Source organism: Castor canadensis, chromosome 7 (assembly GCF_047511655.1).
Source record: "Castor canadensis chromosome 7, mCasCan1.hap1v2, whole genome shotgun sequence".
Lineage (NCBI taxonomy): Eukaryota > Metazoa > Chordata > Mammalia > Rodentia > Castoridae > Castor > Castor canadensis.
The window spans coordinates 26,776,868-26,793,593 of NC_133392.1; the positions used below are offsets into that span (position 1 = coordinate 26,776,868).

The 16,726-nt window shown below is 41.5% G+C and overlaps 1 protein-coding gene across 7 annotated transcripts in view; it reads right to left on the bottom strand.

Annotated features, from left to right (window-relative positions):
• The window catches only part of Cnnm2 (cyclin and CBS domain divalent metal cation transport mediator 2), a 130,245-nt gene extending 114,048 nt beyond the window's left edge, over positions 1–16,197 (bottom strand). For 2 of the 7 annotated variants that reach the window (XR_012449634.1, XM_074078393.1), the window contains exon 1: positions 14,238–16,188. Coding sequence is in view for 6 of the 7 variants with exons in the window: in XM_074078393.1 (XP_073934494.1) it covers positions 14,238–15,858 (1,621 nt within the window). In the remaining variant the exon portion in view is untranslated. Of the gene's footprint in view, positions 1–5,650; positions 5,689–14,237 lie in introns of all 7 variants that reach the window. The other 5 variants (XM_074078394.1, XM_020165975.2, XM_074078390.1 and 2 more) reach the window with 5 other exon arrangements.
• Between the last annotated feature and the right edge of the window lie 529 nt (positions 16,198–16,726).

The following is a 16,726-nucleotide window of genomic DNA, read 5'->3' on the forward strand; positions in this document are numbered from 1 at the left end:
TGTTGGATATTTAGCTAATGTGTGCTAAGCCAGCTTAAACAATTAAGGACTTTTTCCTGCTTGCTTGTTTCAGTCTCTGTGATTCTTCTCAGAGGCTCTCCTCAAACATCCAGAGACATTAGACCAACATCCACTCATGTTCCAGAATGAAAATGCTGCCTGCAAGGTCTGTGCCAACTGATGGGCTTCATGGTAAGTCATCAGGTCAAACTTTTATATACAGCTACATATCAAGGAACTAAGTAAATAATAAATCTATTTGTGCAATATGCTTGGGACTATTTAAGAGCGATGCTGTTTGTCAGGAAAGCAAACATCAATTTCTCTTCCTAAAATGCTTACCGTTCTTAGGAAGGTGTCTAAAGGAGTATAGGCAACATTTGCTGTCATTATCCAACGTCATTTTAAAACAGATCAAAGTGACAGCTGACTCATCCTATGATGGGGGTATATTCTAAGAACTGTGTCATTAGGCAATTCCATCATTGTGCACACATCATAACGTGTACTTACATAAACCTGAATGGCAGAACCTGCTGCACATCTAGCATACAAGGTATACATGTGTGGCAAAGATATATGGATACCTATTATATCATATATGCACAAATACATATATATGGTATATGCTTATATACCATGTATAGGGTATACTCTATTGCTTGAGGGTCATGATGAACAAAACACAAGATTAAATCAAACACGGAAAAATAATGCAATCAAGAGATGCAAGATGTGTGAGGCTGCTGCAGGCAGAACATGGCAGTAAATAGAAGTATGCTGTAAAATAATGACTAAAAAGTATAGTACAATAAATACATAAGCCAGAAACCCAGTCATTTGTTCCATTACCAGATACTACATACTGTACATAACTGTCTGTGCTGTGCTTTTTTGGACTGGCAGCACAGGTCTGTCTACACCTGCATCACCACAAGCAAATAAGAAATGCATTACACTCTGACACTGCAACCTCACAAGGCAAGAGGAATTGTTCAGCTTTGTTATAATCTGATGGAACTCCCTCTACATGAGGTCCATCATTAATCAAAAAGTTATGCAGTAGAGCCAGGCAGAGAGAAGAGCGGTAGCATGACAACAGCTAATCTGAAAGTTTCTGTATGCAACAGAAAAAGAAAAATCACATCTTTTTATCTGCCTGAGAATATGCATAATTTTATAGAACTAAACAAATTCCTGGTCCTTATCAAAGTTAAAAGGTTTGGTTTTTTTTATTGTAGATAAATGTATAAGATAGTCTAGAAACTACTAAGTAAGCTTCAAGCATGGGTGGCTCCAGAATATTCCTATATTGTCTCCTTTTTATAATCATCATTGTAAATCCTGTGATGATTTCCACAGATAAAAGGAAACACTGGTTTCCAGAATCTTAGTGTCCCTAAATGAGAGGTATCTTAGGGTCACAGTTTTATGCTAAAAATACAAATCTAATTGGAGCTGAACAACTTCACCTATCTTTTATTTAATCAGGGTTATCATGTCAGTATCAAAAAGTTGTATTCCAGCTGGCATACTGTAATCCTAGCTATCAAGAAGCTGAAATCAGGAGGATCGTGGTTTGAGGCCAGCCCAGGCAAACAGTTCATGAGACCCTATCTCAATAATACTCAATACACTGCCTAGTAAACATGAGGCCCTGAGTTCAAACTCCAGTACACACATACACCAAAAAAAAGCTAAATAATATTCAATACAAAACAGGTCTGGTGAAGTGGCTCAAGCAAAAGCACGCCTGCCTAGCAAGCATGAAGTCCTGAGTTCAAACCCCAGTACCGAAAAAAAAAAGAAGTTGCATTCCAGGTAGGTTACATACAAATCTAAGCAAACTGGCTTTTTTTCATCTGATAACATGTTTTGAAAACAAATGCAACCCAAAAACCTAAAATTCTTTCTTTCACAACACAAAGAGCAAAGGCTTCACTGAGTGTCTTCTGGTTTCCTAGAACCCCAAACCCTCAAGGATGATACTGATGATGGGAGGATGAAATTCAGTGTAATCAACTCCACAGTAGAGAGTTTATTCCTAACAAACTATAAATCAAGGAGGTACACCAGTGACTAAAGGAGACCAGCCTTGAAAGAGATAACAGAGATGTCTTTCCTTCCAAGGTATGTTCTAGCTGTTTTCAATGTCACCTTTTAAAACCTGCTCAAACATCTCCCTTTCTTGCATGATTCTCGGGACTAAACCCCAAACGCCACTCTGCTGAGGCTCCAAGTTGAGTCAGCACATTGGCTTTTATGATTGCAGACGGGCAAATGGAAAAATTGAGGTTTTGCACGCTCCCATAACGATCAGATTGATGTCTCACTGTCTCTGCTAGCAGGGGAAAAAAATCCATCCTCTCAGATTACCAGACCCCCACACCCACAGCACAAAAAATAAAAAAGAGCAGAGTTTCATTTTATCTCTTCTGGTTACCTGGAACCCCAAAACCTCAAGAATCCTCCTGATGACGCCAGTATAAAATGCACAGTGGTGAAAATCAGAGTTTTTTTTTTTTTTCTTTGTCCCTGCAAAGAAAACCCTTGATAAAATGGTCTGCAGAAGAAAGGTCCTGCAAAACCATTTAGCTATTAGCCTAACAGTGTTTTCCATACTCCTCCCAAACACAAAGGCACTCTAAATATTAGATAGAATTCCCAAGCTCCAATGAGCCTTATTTTTTGTCATAACTAACACATTTCATACTCTTTTTTTTTAATATCAAATTTCTTAAAAATGACACTGACAATCACTAATTGTGGGTGCTCCACTCCCTGAATATGAAGTGGCTAGTAAAAATGCCTCAATTTTTTTTCTTTTTTGGCAGTTCTGGGGTTTGAACTCAGGGCCTCATGCTTGCTAGGTAGGCACTCTACCTATTGAGCCACCCTGCCAGCCTTGTGTTGTGTTGGATATTTTCGAGATAGGGTCTCGAAAACTATTTGCCTGGGACTGCCTTTGAACCACAATCCTCCTGATCTCTGCCTCCTCAGTAGCTAGGATTACAGGCGTGAAACACTGGCACCCAGAAAAAGTTTTTGGTTTTTTTTGTTTTTTTTTTAACTTGGCCTCATGCTTGCTAGGCAGGTGCTCTTACCACTTGAGCCACTTGACCAGTAACAATGCCTCAAATTTTTAAAGAAAAAATAAAATCCGCTACAACAAATGAAACAAATAAATGTAAGATAACCCCAATATGTTCATATGTTTACAAAAAAAGAGCATTTTTCTGTTTTAAGAACTATTTGTTATCTAATAACAAGTTCAACAGGTTGTAGAATAAGATTAGTGTACAAAATGCACTTACACATGTACATACTATGAATGAACAAACTGAAAATGAGATTAATAAAATAATTTGGATAAATAAAATGTAATTGATAAACTCCATTTACTACAAAAAAAAAAAGTCAAACAAAACAAATAAAACACTTAAGAATAAACTGAACAAAAGGATTGCAAGTAGACTGAAAACTAAAAATCACTGTTGAAGGAAATTAAAGAAGATCTAAGTAGCTGTGGAGTGGCTCAAGTGGTAGAGTACCTGCAAAACAAGCACGAGGCCCTGAGTTCAAGCCCCAGTATTGCCAAGAAAAACCAGAAAAATAAGAAATAAGATGACCTAAATAAATGGGAAGGCTTCCCCTGTTCTGGATGAGAGGCGTAATATTATTAAGATTGTAATACTCCCCCAACTAATCTACAGATTCAATACAACCCCTATCAAAATTCCAACTGCCTTTTCTTTTGTACAAATGGACAAACTGATCCATAAAAATTTCATGTTTAATTACAAGGTATCCTGACAGCCAAAACAATCTTGAAAAGAACAAAGTCAGAACGTTCATACTTCCCAATTTTAAAGCTACATGAATCAAAACAGTGTGGTATTCACATACAAATATCAGGGGAAGAATTTAAGATTCAGAAATAAGCCCTCACATTCACAAACAAATGATTTCTGACAAGGCTGTCAAGGCAATTCAATAGAAAAGAATGGTCTTTTCAACAAATGTACTGGGACAATTGGATATCCACATCCAAAAGGCTAAATTTAAACCCCTTACCTCCCACGTATACAAAAACTAACTCAAAATGGATAAAGATCTAAATGTAAGAACTAAAACTCCTAGAAGAAAACAAGTATAAAAATCTTTACTATGGTGTTTTAGACACGACACCAAAAGCTTAAACTTAAGAAAAACAGGCAAATCAGACTTCATCAAAATTAAAAATCTTCCCAGTTCAAAGGTCACCACCAAGAAAGTAAAAAGACCAATCACAGAATGGGAGAATATCTGCAAGTCATATATCTGATAACTGACTAGTATCTAGAATAGAAAAAAAACTCTTACAATTCAAAGTAAAAAAACAACCCAATTTTTAAATGATCAAAGGAAGAACATAGACACTTCTCCAAGGTAATGCCCAATAAAGGCATGAAGAGACGTTGGACATCTTTAACCACTAGGGAAATGCAAATCAAAACCACAGGAAATACCACCTCACACTCATTAGGATGACTATAGCTTAAAAAATTCTAAAAATTAAGGCAATAACAAGTGTTGGTGCCAATGTGGAGAAATTGGAACCCTCATACATTGTTGATAGGAATGTAAAATGGTGCAGCCACTTTGGAAAACAATTTGGCATTTTTGCATAAAGTTACTAATACAGTAACTGCGTCCAGGATCAGTTAATCCATAGAGACAAAGAGCAGCTTAGTTATTACCAAAGACCATGAGGAGCAGGGAATTGGGGGAGTGACTGATTCCAGGGATGGGGTTTCTTTGGGGAAGGGTTGATGGAAATGGTCTGAAAGGAGACAGTAGTAATGGTTGTACAACCTTGTAAATGTACTAAAAACCACTGAATCATACAAGTCAGAGAGGTGAACATTGCAATTTTAAAAATGTTTTAAAGAACAATTTGTTTCAACAGTAAAATGTTCCTAAAGAGAAACAAAATAATATGAGCTCCTTAACATGAGCAAAGGGTAGTTTTCCCAAGATTAGGACACGTAATGTTCTTAGCAGATCTGAGCTTTTTCCAGGTATATCACCGCACAAAGTTAACAAGTAGATTTTTGCACCCTAACCCCACCTAACCATCCTATTTTAAACTATTTTCACTTTTTTATGTTCTCTTTTAGTCTAACACATGTATATTTTTACATGTCTCTAATCCTTACAAATAATCAGTGTAAATATTCCCAAATTGCTACATGCTCTTCAAAATTATCATTAAATACTTACAATTAGTTGCCATCTATAATTTCGTTAACTTTTTCCCCTTTATGCCCTGTCTTGAGGTGTTCTTTCACCATTTATATAGACAATGTTGCAATATGTACGCAATATAAAAGCCAACATAGCTCTTTTCTTCCTTTGAATCACAGCATAAAGATTTGCAGGGAAAAAAATCACTAAACCAAAATGCAGGACATTTTTATGATGCCTAGTTACCTCCCAAAGGTACAAGAAATTTATACAGTCATAGCAACACAGACTTGCTGTATTATACATCACCATTATTATACTTCTGATGTACTCAATGACAAAAAATTTTATCAGAGTAATCTGCTATCTTTTTTGTCTTAAAACTTAGGTTATTTCAAGGCTTTCAAAATCCACGAGCACTTACTTTAGGCCTTTTAACCTTTGTTGTCTTTTTTCAGTCACCTATAGTTAAAAAAAAATGAAGAATTATTTTAAACTCAGTATTTTTAATCTAAGAAAGTTAGAACATGTAATAAATTATTGTTTTCCTTAAAAATACATATATATGTAGCCATCTTGTCAAGTAACAACTGCTCAAAAAAATAACACAGCACAGAATTTGATCACAACAAAAAAAGAAAGAAAAAAAACACAATAATTAGCCACTTCTAAGATTTCAACATCTAAAACAATGATAAGTACGTGCCCAGGTGTCTCTCTTGGATAGTCTAGACTAAGAACAAGTGCCATGGTTTGAATGTGTATCCCATTCTCATGTTGACAGTAATCCCCACTGTGGGGTGCTAAGACCTGCAGCCTTTGGAGTAGTGACTGTGTCATGAGTGCACCCTTTATCACAGAGCTGGAGGGAACCAGTCTAGGTCCTTTTCTGCCCTTTCACTCTTCCACCGTAAAGGGTAGAAAACCCTCACCAGACACCAAATGTCTTGATCTCGAACTTCTTCAACTTCCCAGCCTCCAGAACTGTGAGAAATAAATTTCCATTATTTGCAAATTATGCAGTTAATACTATTTTGTTATAGCAAAATGAATAGGTTAAAACAACCAAGAACCTACAGAAAAAATGTTATAATAAAAATAGTGGAAGCATTTTTACATTTATTACATTTTTTTTTTTTTTGAGACAGGGTCTCCCTATGTAGCGCAGGCTGACCTGACCTCAAATTCACCATCCTCCCAACCTCAGCCTCCCAAGTGCTGCTAGGATTACCACTGTGTACCACTACCCATAGCTCACATTAATTATTACTACATACTGTACGAATTAGAAAATAGCCCCACATTTCTATGAAAAAAGCCATGAGGCTCAAAGAGGTAAGTTACTTATCCAAAGCAGATCCAGGAAGAGTACATTGTTCTTAACATTTGCATTAGCAAGTTGTATCCAACCCACAGCATGCAAATTCAAAACATTCCTGCCCAGGTTTGACAGCAAGGGGGCTAATTTGAAGAGGTGAACTTCTCAGCATCCTTAGAGCACTTTCTATGATCAACTGTAGCACTAACACAAAACAGGGGAAGGGTTGATACGTGCAATATCAAAAGACAGAATTTTTTTTTTTTTTTGGTGGTATTGGAGTTTGAACTCAGGGCCTCCCGCTTGCTAGGCAGGCACTCTGCCAAGTGAGCTACTCTGCCCAGCACTTTTTTGTGTTGGTTATTTTCAAGAGAGGGTCTCACAAACTATTTGCCTGGGCTAGCTTCAATCTGTGATGTTCTCTGCCTCCTGAGTAGCTAGGCTTATAGGTGTGAGCCACCAGCACCTGGCAAAAGACAGACTTTCTTATTGGCTCTCCTTTTCAGTGCTGGTAGGATTTGGCATTTCTTGTTTGTGTATTCTGAGAAAAGGAAGATGAAAATACAATGCAAAAATAAATTGTATTCATCTGGGCATGGAGTGCATGTCTATTAATTCCAGAACTGAGGAGGGCAGCCTGAGCTACACAGCCCAGACCCTGTCTCAAAAAAGCAAAAACAAAGCCAAATAGACAAAAAATAAGCAAATTGTATTCATTTCTAGTGATCCATTTCTATGCATTTAAGTTTAAATAATATTCTTTTCTTTTTTTTTTTTTTTTTTTTTTTTTTTTTTACTTTTCTGAAAGGGATTGAACTCTTGGGGCCTCCCAAGTAAGTGCTGTACCACTAGAGCCATGCCCCAGCCCTTTTCACTTTTAGTTTGCTTTTCAAATAGGGTCTCATGCTAACTTTGCCCAGACTGGCCTCAAACTTCAATATTCCTATCTCCACCTTCCAAGAAAGTGGGACCACAGGAATGGACCACTACACCCAGCTTGTTTGTGAGATACGGTCTCCCTAATTTTTGCCTGAGCTGACCTTGTACTGCAATCCTCCAATCTCTCACCTCTCTAGGTAGGATTAGAGACATGCAGCACCATACGCAGTCCTAATAAATACTCTTTATATACCAAGTAAATCTTGTTGGAATTGAAGTTTACTAGCAATTACATATTACATATTATTGCTAGCAAACTATACATCTGGAGGAAAGGGCCCCTTTGATAACACTTTATACATAACTCTAGTAAACATCTAATCAGTCATTCAGAGCAAATAAAACCATAAAATATGATATTGGGTCACATTATTTTGTAGTGGGGTTTCCTGGTTATTGCTTTCATTATTATTATTATTATTATTATTATTATTATTGTGTTGAGATTTTCTAGTCATTAAAATTAATTGCCCCCTCCAAGAGTTTGGAATGTTTCAGAATTTAAATAATTCTGAGGCCCTTCAGGAAGAGAAGCAAGTAGTATGTAACCCCCATAAAAGCAGACAGAAAAAGCCATGCAAGGTCCTTTCGTGCTTCATTCAGATCTGGTCTCTCCTGACCTACAGCTCTATGTGCAGGCTCAGAGTCACTATTTACACAGTAACTTCCAAAACTCAAGACGTGAGCTTGTATGGTAACAACTGGGAGACATGTACATAGATGGCATGCATGGGACATGGGCTTCACATGCATGGTGAATAGGGCCTCATATAGGCAAGGCAAGTGCTCCCCCACTGTACTATGCCCCAGCCCTGGTGAACATCTCCATGGAAATTTCACAGACCTGCATTGTGAACATACATGCAAAAAGCCAAGGAACCATCATTTCCACAGTCTCAAACCCAATCTTCATTACTCACATGGAAGAAACAACCAACAAGAAAACAGATCATAAGTCTGGCTCACGCTTGTAATCCTAGCTACTTAGGAGGCAGAGATCAGGAGGATCTGTTCAAAGCAAGCCCTAGGCAAATAGTTCTCAATAACCTAGCTAGAAGAAAACCCATCACAAAAAGAGGGCTGGAGGTATGGCTCAAGAGATAGGAGCACCTAGCAAACATGAAGCCCTAAGCCCAGTGCCACCAAAAAAAAAAAAAAAAAAGGGAAAGAAAAGAAAACAGATTCTTAAGGAATATCCAAAACAAGCTAACTCAAAAAAAAAAAAAAACTTTATATGAGACTACCTGAGGCTTTGAGCAATGTAGATAACAATACCTACTTACTAAAGTGCCCTCCTACTATGACCACAGGAAGTAAAAGACTCAGTTAATAACTAAGTTAATCTAAAACATAACATAAAGTGGATTTGCACCATCACGGTTATTTCCTATGTAACAAAATGTCTGTAATGATCGATTGAATGGAAGACACATAAAATAGTGACATCAAAATCACAAGACAAATAAAAATCAATGGCAAACCTGATATTTTTTTTCCTGATGATGTAGATAACCTTCAACTCTGAATGATTTGGGACTAGAGTCCAGACTTTTGGAGTGGAAAGAACTCCAGTCTACAAGTTGGGGACATGGCTTCTAGTGCAGTCAATGCTACCACTATGCAGGTAGGTGGCCCTAAGCAAGTCTCAGGCAGGGCTTCCTTTCCTCACATTAGGGATTGAGGGACCATGTTTCCCTCATCTAACCATAAGATGACCTCAGGGTAACTGTTAACAATGTCGATAGCTGCCCCTTCCCCAGGGCCTTCATAAGGTCTCTGAGAGGCCTAGAACCTTACTCATGATAAGTGACCCAACTAAACTTATCCTCTGGTAAAAACACTGGCAAACATTACGCTACAAAATCTTCAAGCTGCCTGATCCCAGTTCTAACTCTATACCATCTGGATATCTCAAAATGATGTTTTAGAAAACACAAAATTTTAATAATTTATCATGTTGCTTACACACAAAAAAATACTAGATTATAAAATAAACAGATCTACTTCCTGACACCTTCATACCCTCAAACACAATCACACACAAATCCTCCTAGATTCTAGGCAAATGGAACACTTAATTTGTGAGAAAAAAAAAAAAGACTTTCATATTCAACTGTTGATAGATTAATACGGAGAGACTTACTGAGTTACAGAGAGAGAGAGCTGTGTACCTAATGTCTTCAGTGGAAATTACACATTGCATTCTTGCTTTGCAGAACATTACCTGGTGATCACACCTGTTCCTAGCTAAGAAACAGCCAGAAAAAAAACAGGCTAAGTCTTCAGCTGCTGTAAACCCTGTACCCTGCTATACTGTAAATGCAACTGTTACAAAGCTAAAAGGAAAACAATGAAACAATTAGACTGGTTACTAATTCTTCAGAGTCACCTCAGCTTAGACAACCGGGTGGCTAAAGGGTCTACAGGCTTTTGTGAAGGTGATGTCAGGTAAAAGGACACGCAGGAAGCAGCCTTTAGTTTTCCTTTCTCCTAGGTTATTTTGCTTTAGATACTTTTCTAAAGTTCTCGTAAGTAACTGGAAACCTGGCAAGACAAAGATTAACTACATAGTGCTTAGGCAGAGTTGCAAAGGATGCTCAATTAGCAACTAATTATTATATGGTAATATAATTTTTACAAAATCAAGACTGAATCAGAAAACTGAGTCTGACAAACTATGGGGTGACCCTCACAACAGATAAGAAACAGAGTGAAACATCACATAACTTAGCTACTGGAAAACCAGTTGTAGAGCAGAACATTAAAGTAGCACACTAGGGGCATCCAATGTAACTGTAACATTTTCGAAATGCATCTCCATGCTTGGTGTGCTAATGTTGTAACCACGATTCTTTTGCAATTAGAATTACACAGGCCCAAACCTTGATTTGTCTCCATGGCAAAAATGGGGGCACCAACTGTTATGTACGTCATCACTAAGCATTTACATATAAATGCATTACCTGTCTATTCCCCATTAAGCTCTGAGGCAATGTTTTGCCAAAGGACCAAGCAAACTAAGAAAGTGACATCAGGATCAAATCGACTAATAAAGTCGAATGGTTGCGATGAGTGAGGCCCTGGGTTCAACACCTAGCACTGTGATAAACACAAAAATAAAAAATGAAGACAGCAAGTTCTGGTGTCACATAGACATGAGTTAAAACCCCAAGTCAACAAATGACTATGTGACCTTGAACAAATCATTCAACCTAAGTCTCAAGTTCCTCATTTGTAAAATGAGGACAATGCTTCATTCAGTCATTGTGAGATTTAAACATTATGTGAAACACTCAGCCCTGCACCTAGTACAGAATAGTGACAAGGAATAGTGGTGACTGTTCCTTGTCACCACTGGAACAGTCTTCAGCCCACACCACACACTGTTATTCAACACAGAAGAACAATAGAAGGGTAACTTAAAATTATGACATAATTAGAAAAGGAAGAAGAAGAAAATATTTTAACTTACACATAAAAAGTACCAATAGCCTTGACAACATACTGAGTGAGACACTGTCTCAAAAAACAAAAACAAACAAAAATGTGCTCCTGGGCACCAGTGTCTCATGCCTATAATCCTAGCTACTTGGGAGGCTGAGATCTAGAGGATCATGGTTTGAGGGCAGCCAGAGCAAACAGTTCAAGAGACTCCATCTCCAAAATAACCAGACCAGCCAGGCAATGGTGGCTCACTTCTATAATCATAGCTACTCAGAAGGCAGAAAACAGGAGGATCATGGTTTGAAGCCAGCCAGGACAGTTTGCAAGACTGTATCTCAAGAATATCCAAAAAAGGGCTAGTGGACTGGCTCAAGTGAAAAAGAAAAAAAAAAGCAAAACAGACTAGAGGTGTGGCTCAAGCGGCAGAGCACCTGCTTTGCAAGTGTAAAACTTGCTTTGCTTGCAAGTGTAAACCTCAGTCCTACCATAAAAAAAAAAAAGTAGTAAATTTAATTACATCTTTATCTAATTGTATTACTACACCAAATATAGTATCATTTACAGTATGTGAAATGTATTATGCCAAAGATTACTGGCATACTCAATCCAAAACAGTTTTTAATTTGCTGTCAAAATATAAATGTCATTGTTTCAAATTCTGTGTTTCTTATTTTCAGGAGTTCAGACAAGGTTTAATAATTTCTTTTCTAAAAGAAAAAATAAATATCTAACATAACTGATAGCAAGATTAAAGCAACCAAATTCATCAAAAAAAGATCTAGAATGGGAAAGTGAGAAAGCAATTATTCCTTGAGTTTAAGTAACAAACACCCACTTCATTCTTTTACAAACATAGCTTAAATTTCCAATTTACAACTCTTTTTGTCCACTCTTCAGAATACACCACTAGACTGAGTGTACCTGGCTTGTATTATCTTAACAAAATACTGTGTAACATTTTGGATGAGGACAAAAATTAAGGCTTATGGCATTATTTTTTCTAGAATTCATTGAAAAGCATCAGTAATTCAATCATCCAAAGAATATGTTTCACAAGATATCATGAGAAGTGATTTTGGAGGAAAACAGCTGTTCATAAGAATAAAGTAGGAGAGTGCTAGCAGAGTGGCTCAAGTGGTAGGCCGCCTGCCTAGCAACTGTGAGGCCCTGGGTTCAAACCCCAGTACCACCAAAAACATAAACTCATCATAAGAAATTTGTTCATGGACAACCAAAAACAAATTTCAAAATAATGCATATTTTTAAACTTTGAAAAGGGGCGGGATTAATGAGTTCTAAAGTGAATAACTAAACTCTCAAAGGAAAAAAGATACAGAAGTGAAGAAAAGATTCTAGCCGTAAATACAAACTAGTATTTTTTGTTTTGAGACAGGTATTGCTATGTTGTCCAGGATGGTCTTCTGTGCTCAAAGAATCCTCCTGCCTCAGCCTCCCAAGTAGCTGGGATTATAGACACATGCCACCGTGCCTGGCTCAAACTAGCATTAGTAACCCATAAATTGATGTGCAAAAAATCTGAATGAAAAAAAAATCACACAGTAAATGATCTGTATTGGTATTGGGAAATGTAGCAATAGAAAGAATTTCAGAGGCATCTTCCAGCACCTCCTGTTTGACAGGCATCTTACTGTTTGACAGATCTCACTGCAGCATGATGGAGACACTGGTGAGATGCTCTAATTAACAACTTAGAGGTGAGAGAATAATGACACTTCCAAAAGAAGAGCTGTCACTACAGATACTGGGCACTTTCTTTTTCTTGTTTAAGCATCCAAATGAATCTCCTGCTTTTAAATGCAAATTACCAAGCGCTGAAGCACATTCTGCTCTATTTTTTTATATGAAAATTACTGCATTGTAATCCTGTTCTACTGAAGACATCATTCAGCCAGGAAAACAGAATGAGGACAAACATACACTCCATATGTTCAGACAATCCCATCCGTGAGCTGTCACCAGGTACACATGGCCTTTTGTAAGGAGAAACCACTATTAGTAATCAAAATTGTATGTGAAGAAGAAAAGCTTAGTTTTGGAGGACTATCAGGTCATGAAAGGTTATACATACACATTTCAATTCTGGCCCATGTGCTAGCATCACAGCCATAACAAAATTCAGCATCCCTTGGCTTTCAAATAACACTAGCTATTTACTGGAAAGTTTCAGAATTTCAGTAATTACAGTTGCTATTTATCTGTTCATGACATGGGAAAACAAGCAACACCACAATACAAGAACTGATGTGTGGGTGAACAGCAGACTCTGCTTCTTCCTCTTCCTTGTTAAACACCCTGGAACCAGGAGAGGTGACTTGGAGATATCACTTAAATGGATCAGGGAGTCAAGGCTAAAAAAAGAACACTTTTAAACTGGAAAGAGTTAAGACATGAATAAACCATGATTAATAGGGGAATTCATCCCATTGTCAAAGGCTCAAGCTTTCTGCCAAAGCCATACTTGCTTCAGGAAATGTTACTTATTGTCAGGTAGATGTACACAGTGAAGAAAGCTAGAGAGATAGAGCCTCAGAAAAGGTTAACTTACCTCTAGTCTTTCCAAGGTATGCACTAATAACTAATTCTGACTTTTAAAAAACCCTTTTTTCTAGCTAAGTAAGGCAAGTTAACATCCAAAATAAGTGAGGTGTTTTATTCTGGTTTTTTCTTTGTGTGTGTGTGGTTGTTGTTTTTTGTTTTTTTGGTGTTACTTGACTTACCCCATGCTCCACCCTCAAAGGCCGACCATCCCCACAGGTCGGCAAACAACTAGGGACATAAACTGTAAAAAAAAAAGTACTTCCAGTCTTTGAAATGCCAGTGTGTATGTTTAGGAAGGAGGAAAAGGATTACACTGGGTTTAGAAAAGCTATTTAAATGTGTTCCAAATGCCTGTGATCAGAGGTTTGGCATTTGCCAGACCCTACTCTCATCTGCCCAGACAATGAATGAAGCAGACCCCTCAAAACCACAGCCCCCAGCACCACGCTGCGGGGGGCGGGGGCGGGGAGGGCTAATCATGCATAGAAATTACAACACCTGCTTTTTTATAATGAGGGAAAAATAAGTGATGACAGTCTTGCTCTTTAAAGAACCTAGAAGTGCTTGCTTACTAGTTCAATCCGTCCCCAAATCCATGCCACCCTTTCATCTTTGCAATTAAGAGAGAGAAGGAGAAAATCCGGTCAACTCGCCTTGGGGGGTTGGTCTGAGGGTAGAGGATGCAAGCAGGGAGGAGGAGGAGGATGGAAAGAGAAAGAGCAAGCCAATGAAAGATATCAAAATTTCCCACCTTTCTTAAATTCTTCCAGCATAGCGTCCAACTTGGTGTCATTGAAAACAAAGTGCAAGGGATGGTTATAAAATTTGGTGATGGTTTTCAAGGGAGTACAGTCATCTGGATCTACGAAGGCCAAGTCTTTGACAAAGAGCAGGTCCACGATGTTGGAGCGCTCTCCCTCAAATACTGGGATGCGAGTGTAGCCGCTCTCCATGATCTCCGACATGGTGTTGAAGTCCAGAATGGCCTCGCCGGTGATCATGAAGCAGTCCCGGAGGGGAGTCATCACGTCCTCTACCGTCTTGGTGCGGAGCTCCAGCGCTCCTTGGATGATGTTCAGCTCCTCCTTGACGAGGTCATTGTAGGGGTCAGTGACCCGGAGCATCTCTAGCAGTTTTTCCCGGTTATATACGGTGCCAATCTCCTGGCCCAGGACGCAGTCCAGCAGCTTGCTGACCGGGTAAGAAGCGGGGAAGGTCATCATCATGAAAAACTTGGTGAGAAAGATGGTGTTGGCCCCTACAGCCAGGCCGTGCCGGGAGCAGATGGCCTGGGGCACAATCTCCCCGAAGATGACAATGCCGATGGTGGAGACCACCACGGCCACGAGGCCTGAGCCAGCGATGTCGTCGAGCAGGATGGTGAGCGTGGTGTTGACCAGCACGTTGCCCAGCAGCAGCGAGCACAGCAGGTAGTTGCCCTGCCTGCGCACGGGCTCGATGCGCTTGGCATAATTCTTCTCCTTCTCCGTGCCGCAGTTCTGCACGATGCGCAGCTCCATCGGGTCCAGAGCCATGAGCCCCAGGTTGAGGCCGCTGAACATGCCCGACAGGCACAGAAGCAGTGAAATGAAGATCACCTGCAGCCAGAAGGGCAGCAGGAACTTCTTCTCCTCGCCCACGATCATCTTGGTGTCCTCGCCGTCGTGGTAAATCCAGGTGGTCTCGGCCCACGGAGGAGGCGGGAGCCCGGCCATCCCCGCGCCGCCCTTGCCCCCGACGGTGCCACTCGCGGACCCCGGGCCGCCGGCTCCCAGGGCTGGCGTGGAGAGCGACGTGCACAGGTAATAGGACTTGCTCTTCTCCATCTTGCGCAGCGGTTTGATCTCGATCTCGATGATGCCCGATGTGCGGCGGTTGAGAACGATGTGGGGCAAGATGATGATGTCTGAGGTGCGGATGCCGCAGCGCTGGGGGCCGCTGTCCGGCTCCGGTGGCGCGGGGCCCCCCAGCCCGCGCTCGCCGGGTGTGTGCCGGCGCCGCTCGTGCTCGGTGAAGGCGATGCGGGACCACGTCTCGTTGTTGATGTTCTGCCCGTATACCCGCAGCTTGACCCGGGTCCGCTCGCTCACCCGCAGCGCCCCCCCTTCCATGAACGACACGTCGTTCGTGTCCTCTAGCCGCAACCCGATGATCACTGTCTCCTCGTTCTCGCCGGCCGCCGCGCAGCCGCCCGCGCCGCAGCAGCAGCTCAGCAGTAGCAGCGGCAGCAGCCGGCCCGCCGCTGCCTGCAGGACCCCCCGGCCGCGGGCGCTGAAGCTGCGGCGCGCCGCCATCTTCCAAGTGGGCAGTGCGGCGGCTGCCTGCCCGCCCGCCATCTTTACTTCGGGTTCACAAGCTCCACAGCCAATCATAGGGTGGCTGCTCCAGCTGCGGCTTCATCCTTCCCACCCGGCGGCGCGAGCGCAGGCACCCGCCCCTGAGCAAGACTGCAATGGAGCGTCCGTGCTCTGTGCTCAGCGGTCCACCTCCCTGACTGACACTGACTGGGCCTGGGGCAGCTAAGGAACCCCGAGGCTAGCGGGAGGAGGGAGGGGGAGGGAGGAGAGCGCCAGCTGCTCCCGCGAGAGGCAGGCCGGCCAGCCAATCAAGAGCGCACGCCCGCCTCCCCAGCCAGGGGGCTGGAATGGGGGCGTGGTCGTACGCGGCGCCACGAGCCAATGGCAAGATAAGTGGGCGGGAAGATGGGGGCCACTGTCCTCCTCTGCACGCCAAGTTTCCAACTGAAAGGCGCGTGACTCTTGTGTATGTGCGAGGGGAGGAGGCGTGGACAGCCGGGACCCAAGAGCCAGTCAAAGATGAGCGCTGTAGGCAAGGAGGCGGGGCCTTCTGCCCTGCTGCCAATGAAAAGGAGCGGTCCGCGGGTGCGGCGTTCCCGAAGGGGACTAGGTAGTGGATGCTGGCTCCTAGCTTGGCTGAGTTGCAGTACCACCCTGCGGCGCGAGCCGGGGTTCTCGCTGCATCGCTTTTCGGTGTTCCCAGTGCCCAATGCCGGTGCAGAATAGAGCTGCGTCCTCCTGCTTTGGAAACCCCCGAAATCAACTAAGGACGGCGTAGCGTGCACATAACCTAAAAAGGAGTACTGGCCATGCGCCCTGCCCACTGCTCATACGCATGGCTCCTCGAGGATTAGCGGCAGCAGGGTAGCCCCAGCAACGCTGCAGCCCCACTGCCTTGGTGCCTAGTCTCGCTGGGGGCCGCGCGCCTTCTGCGGCTCACGAT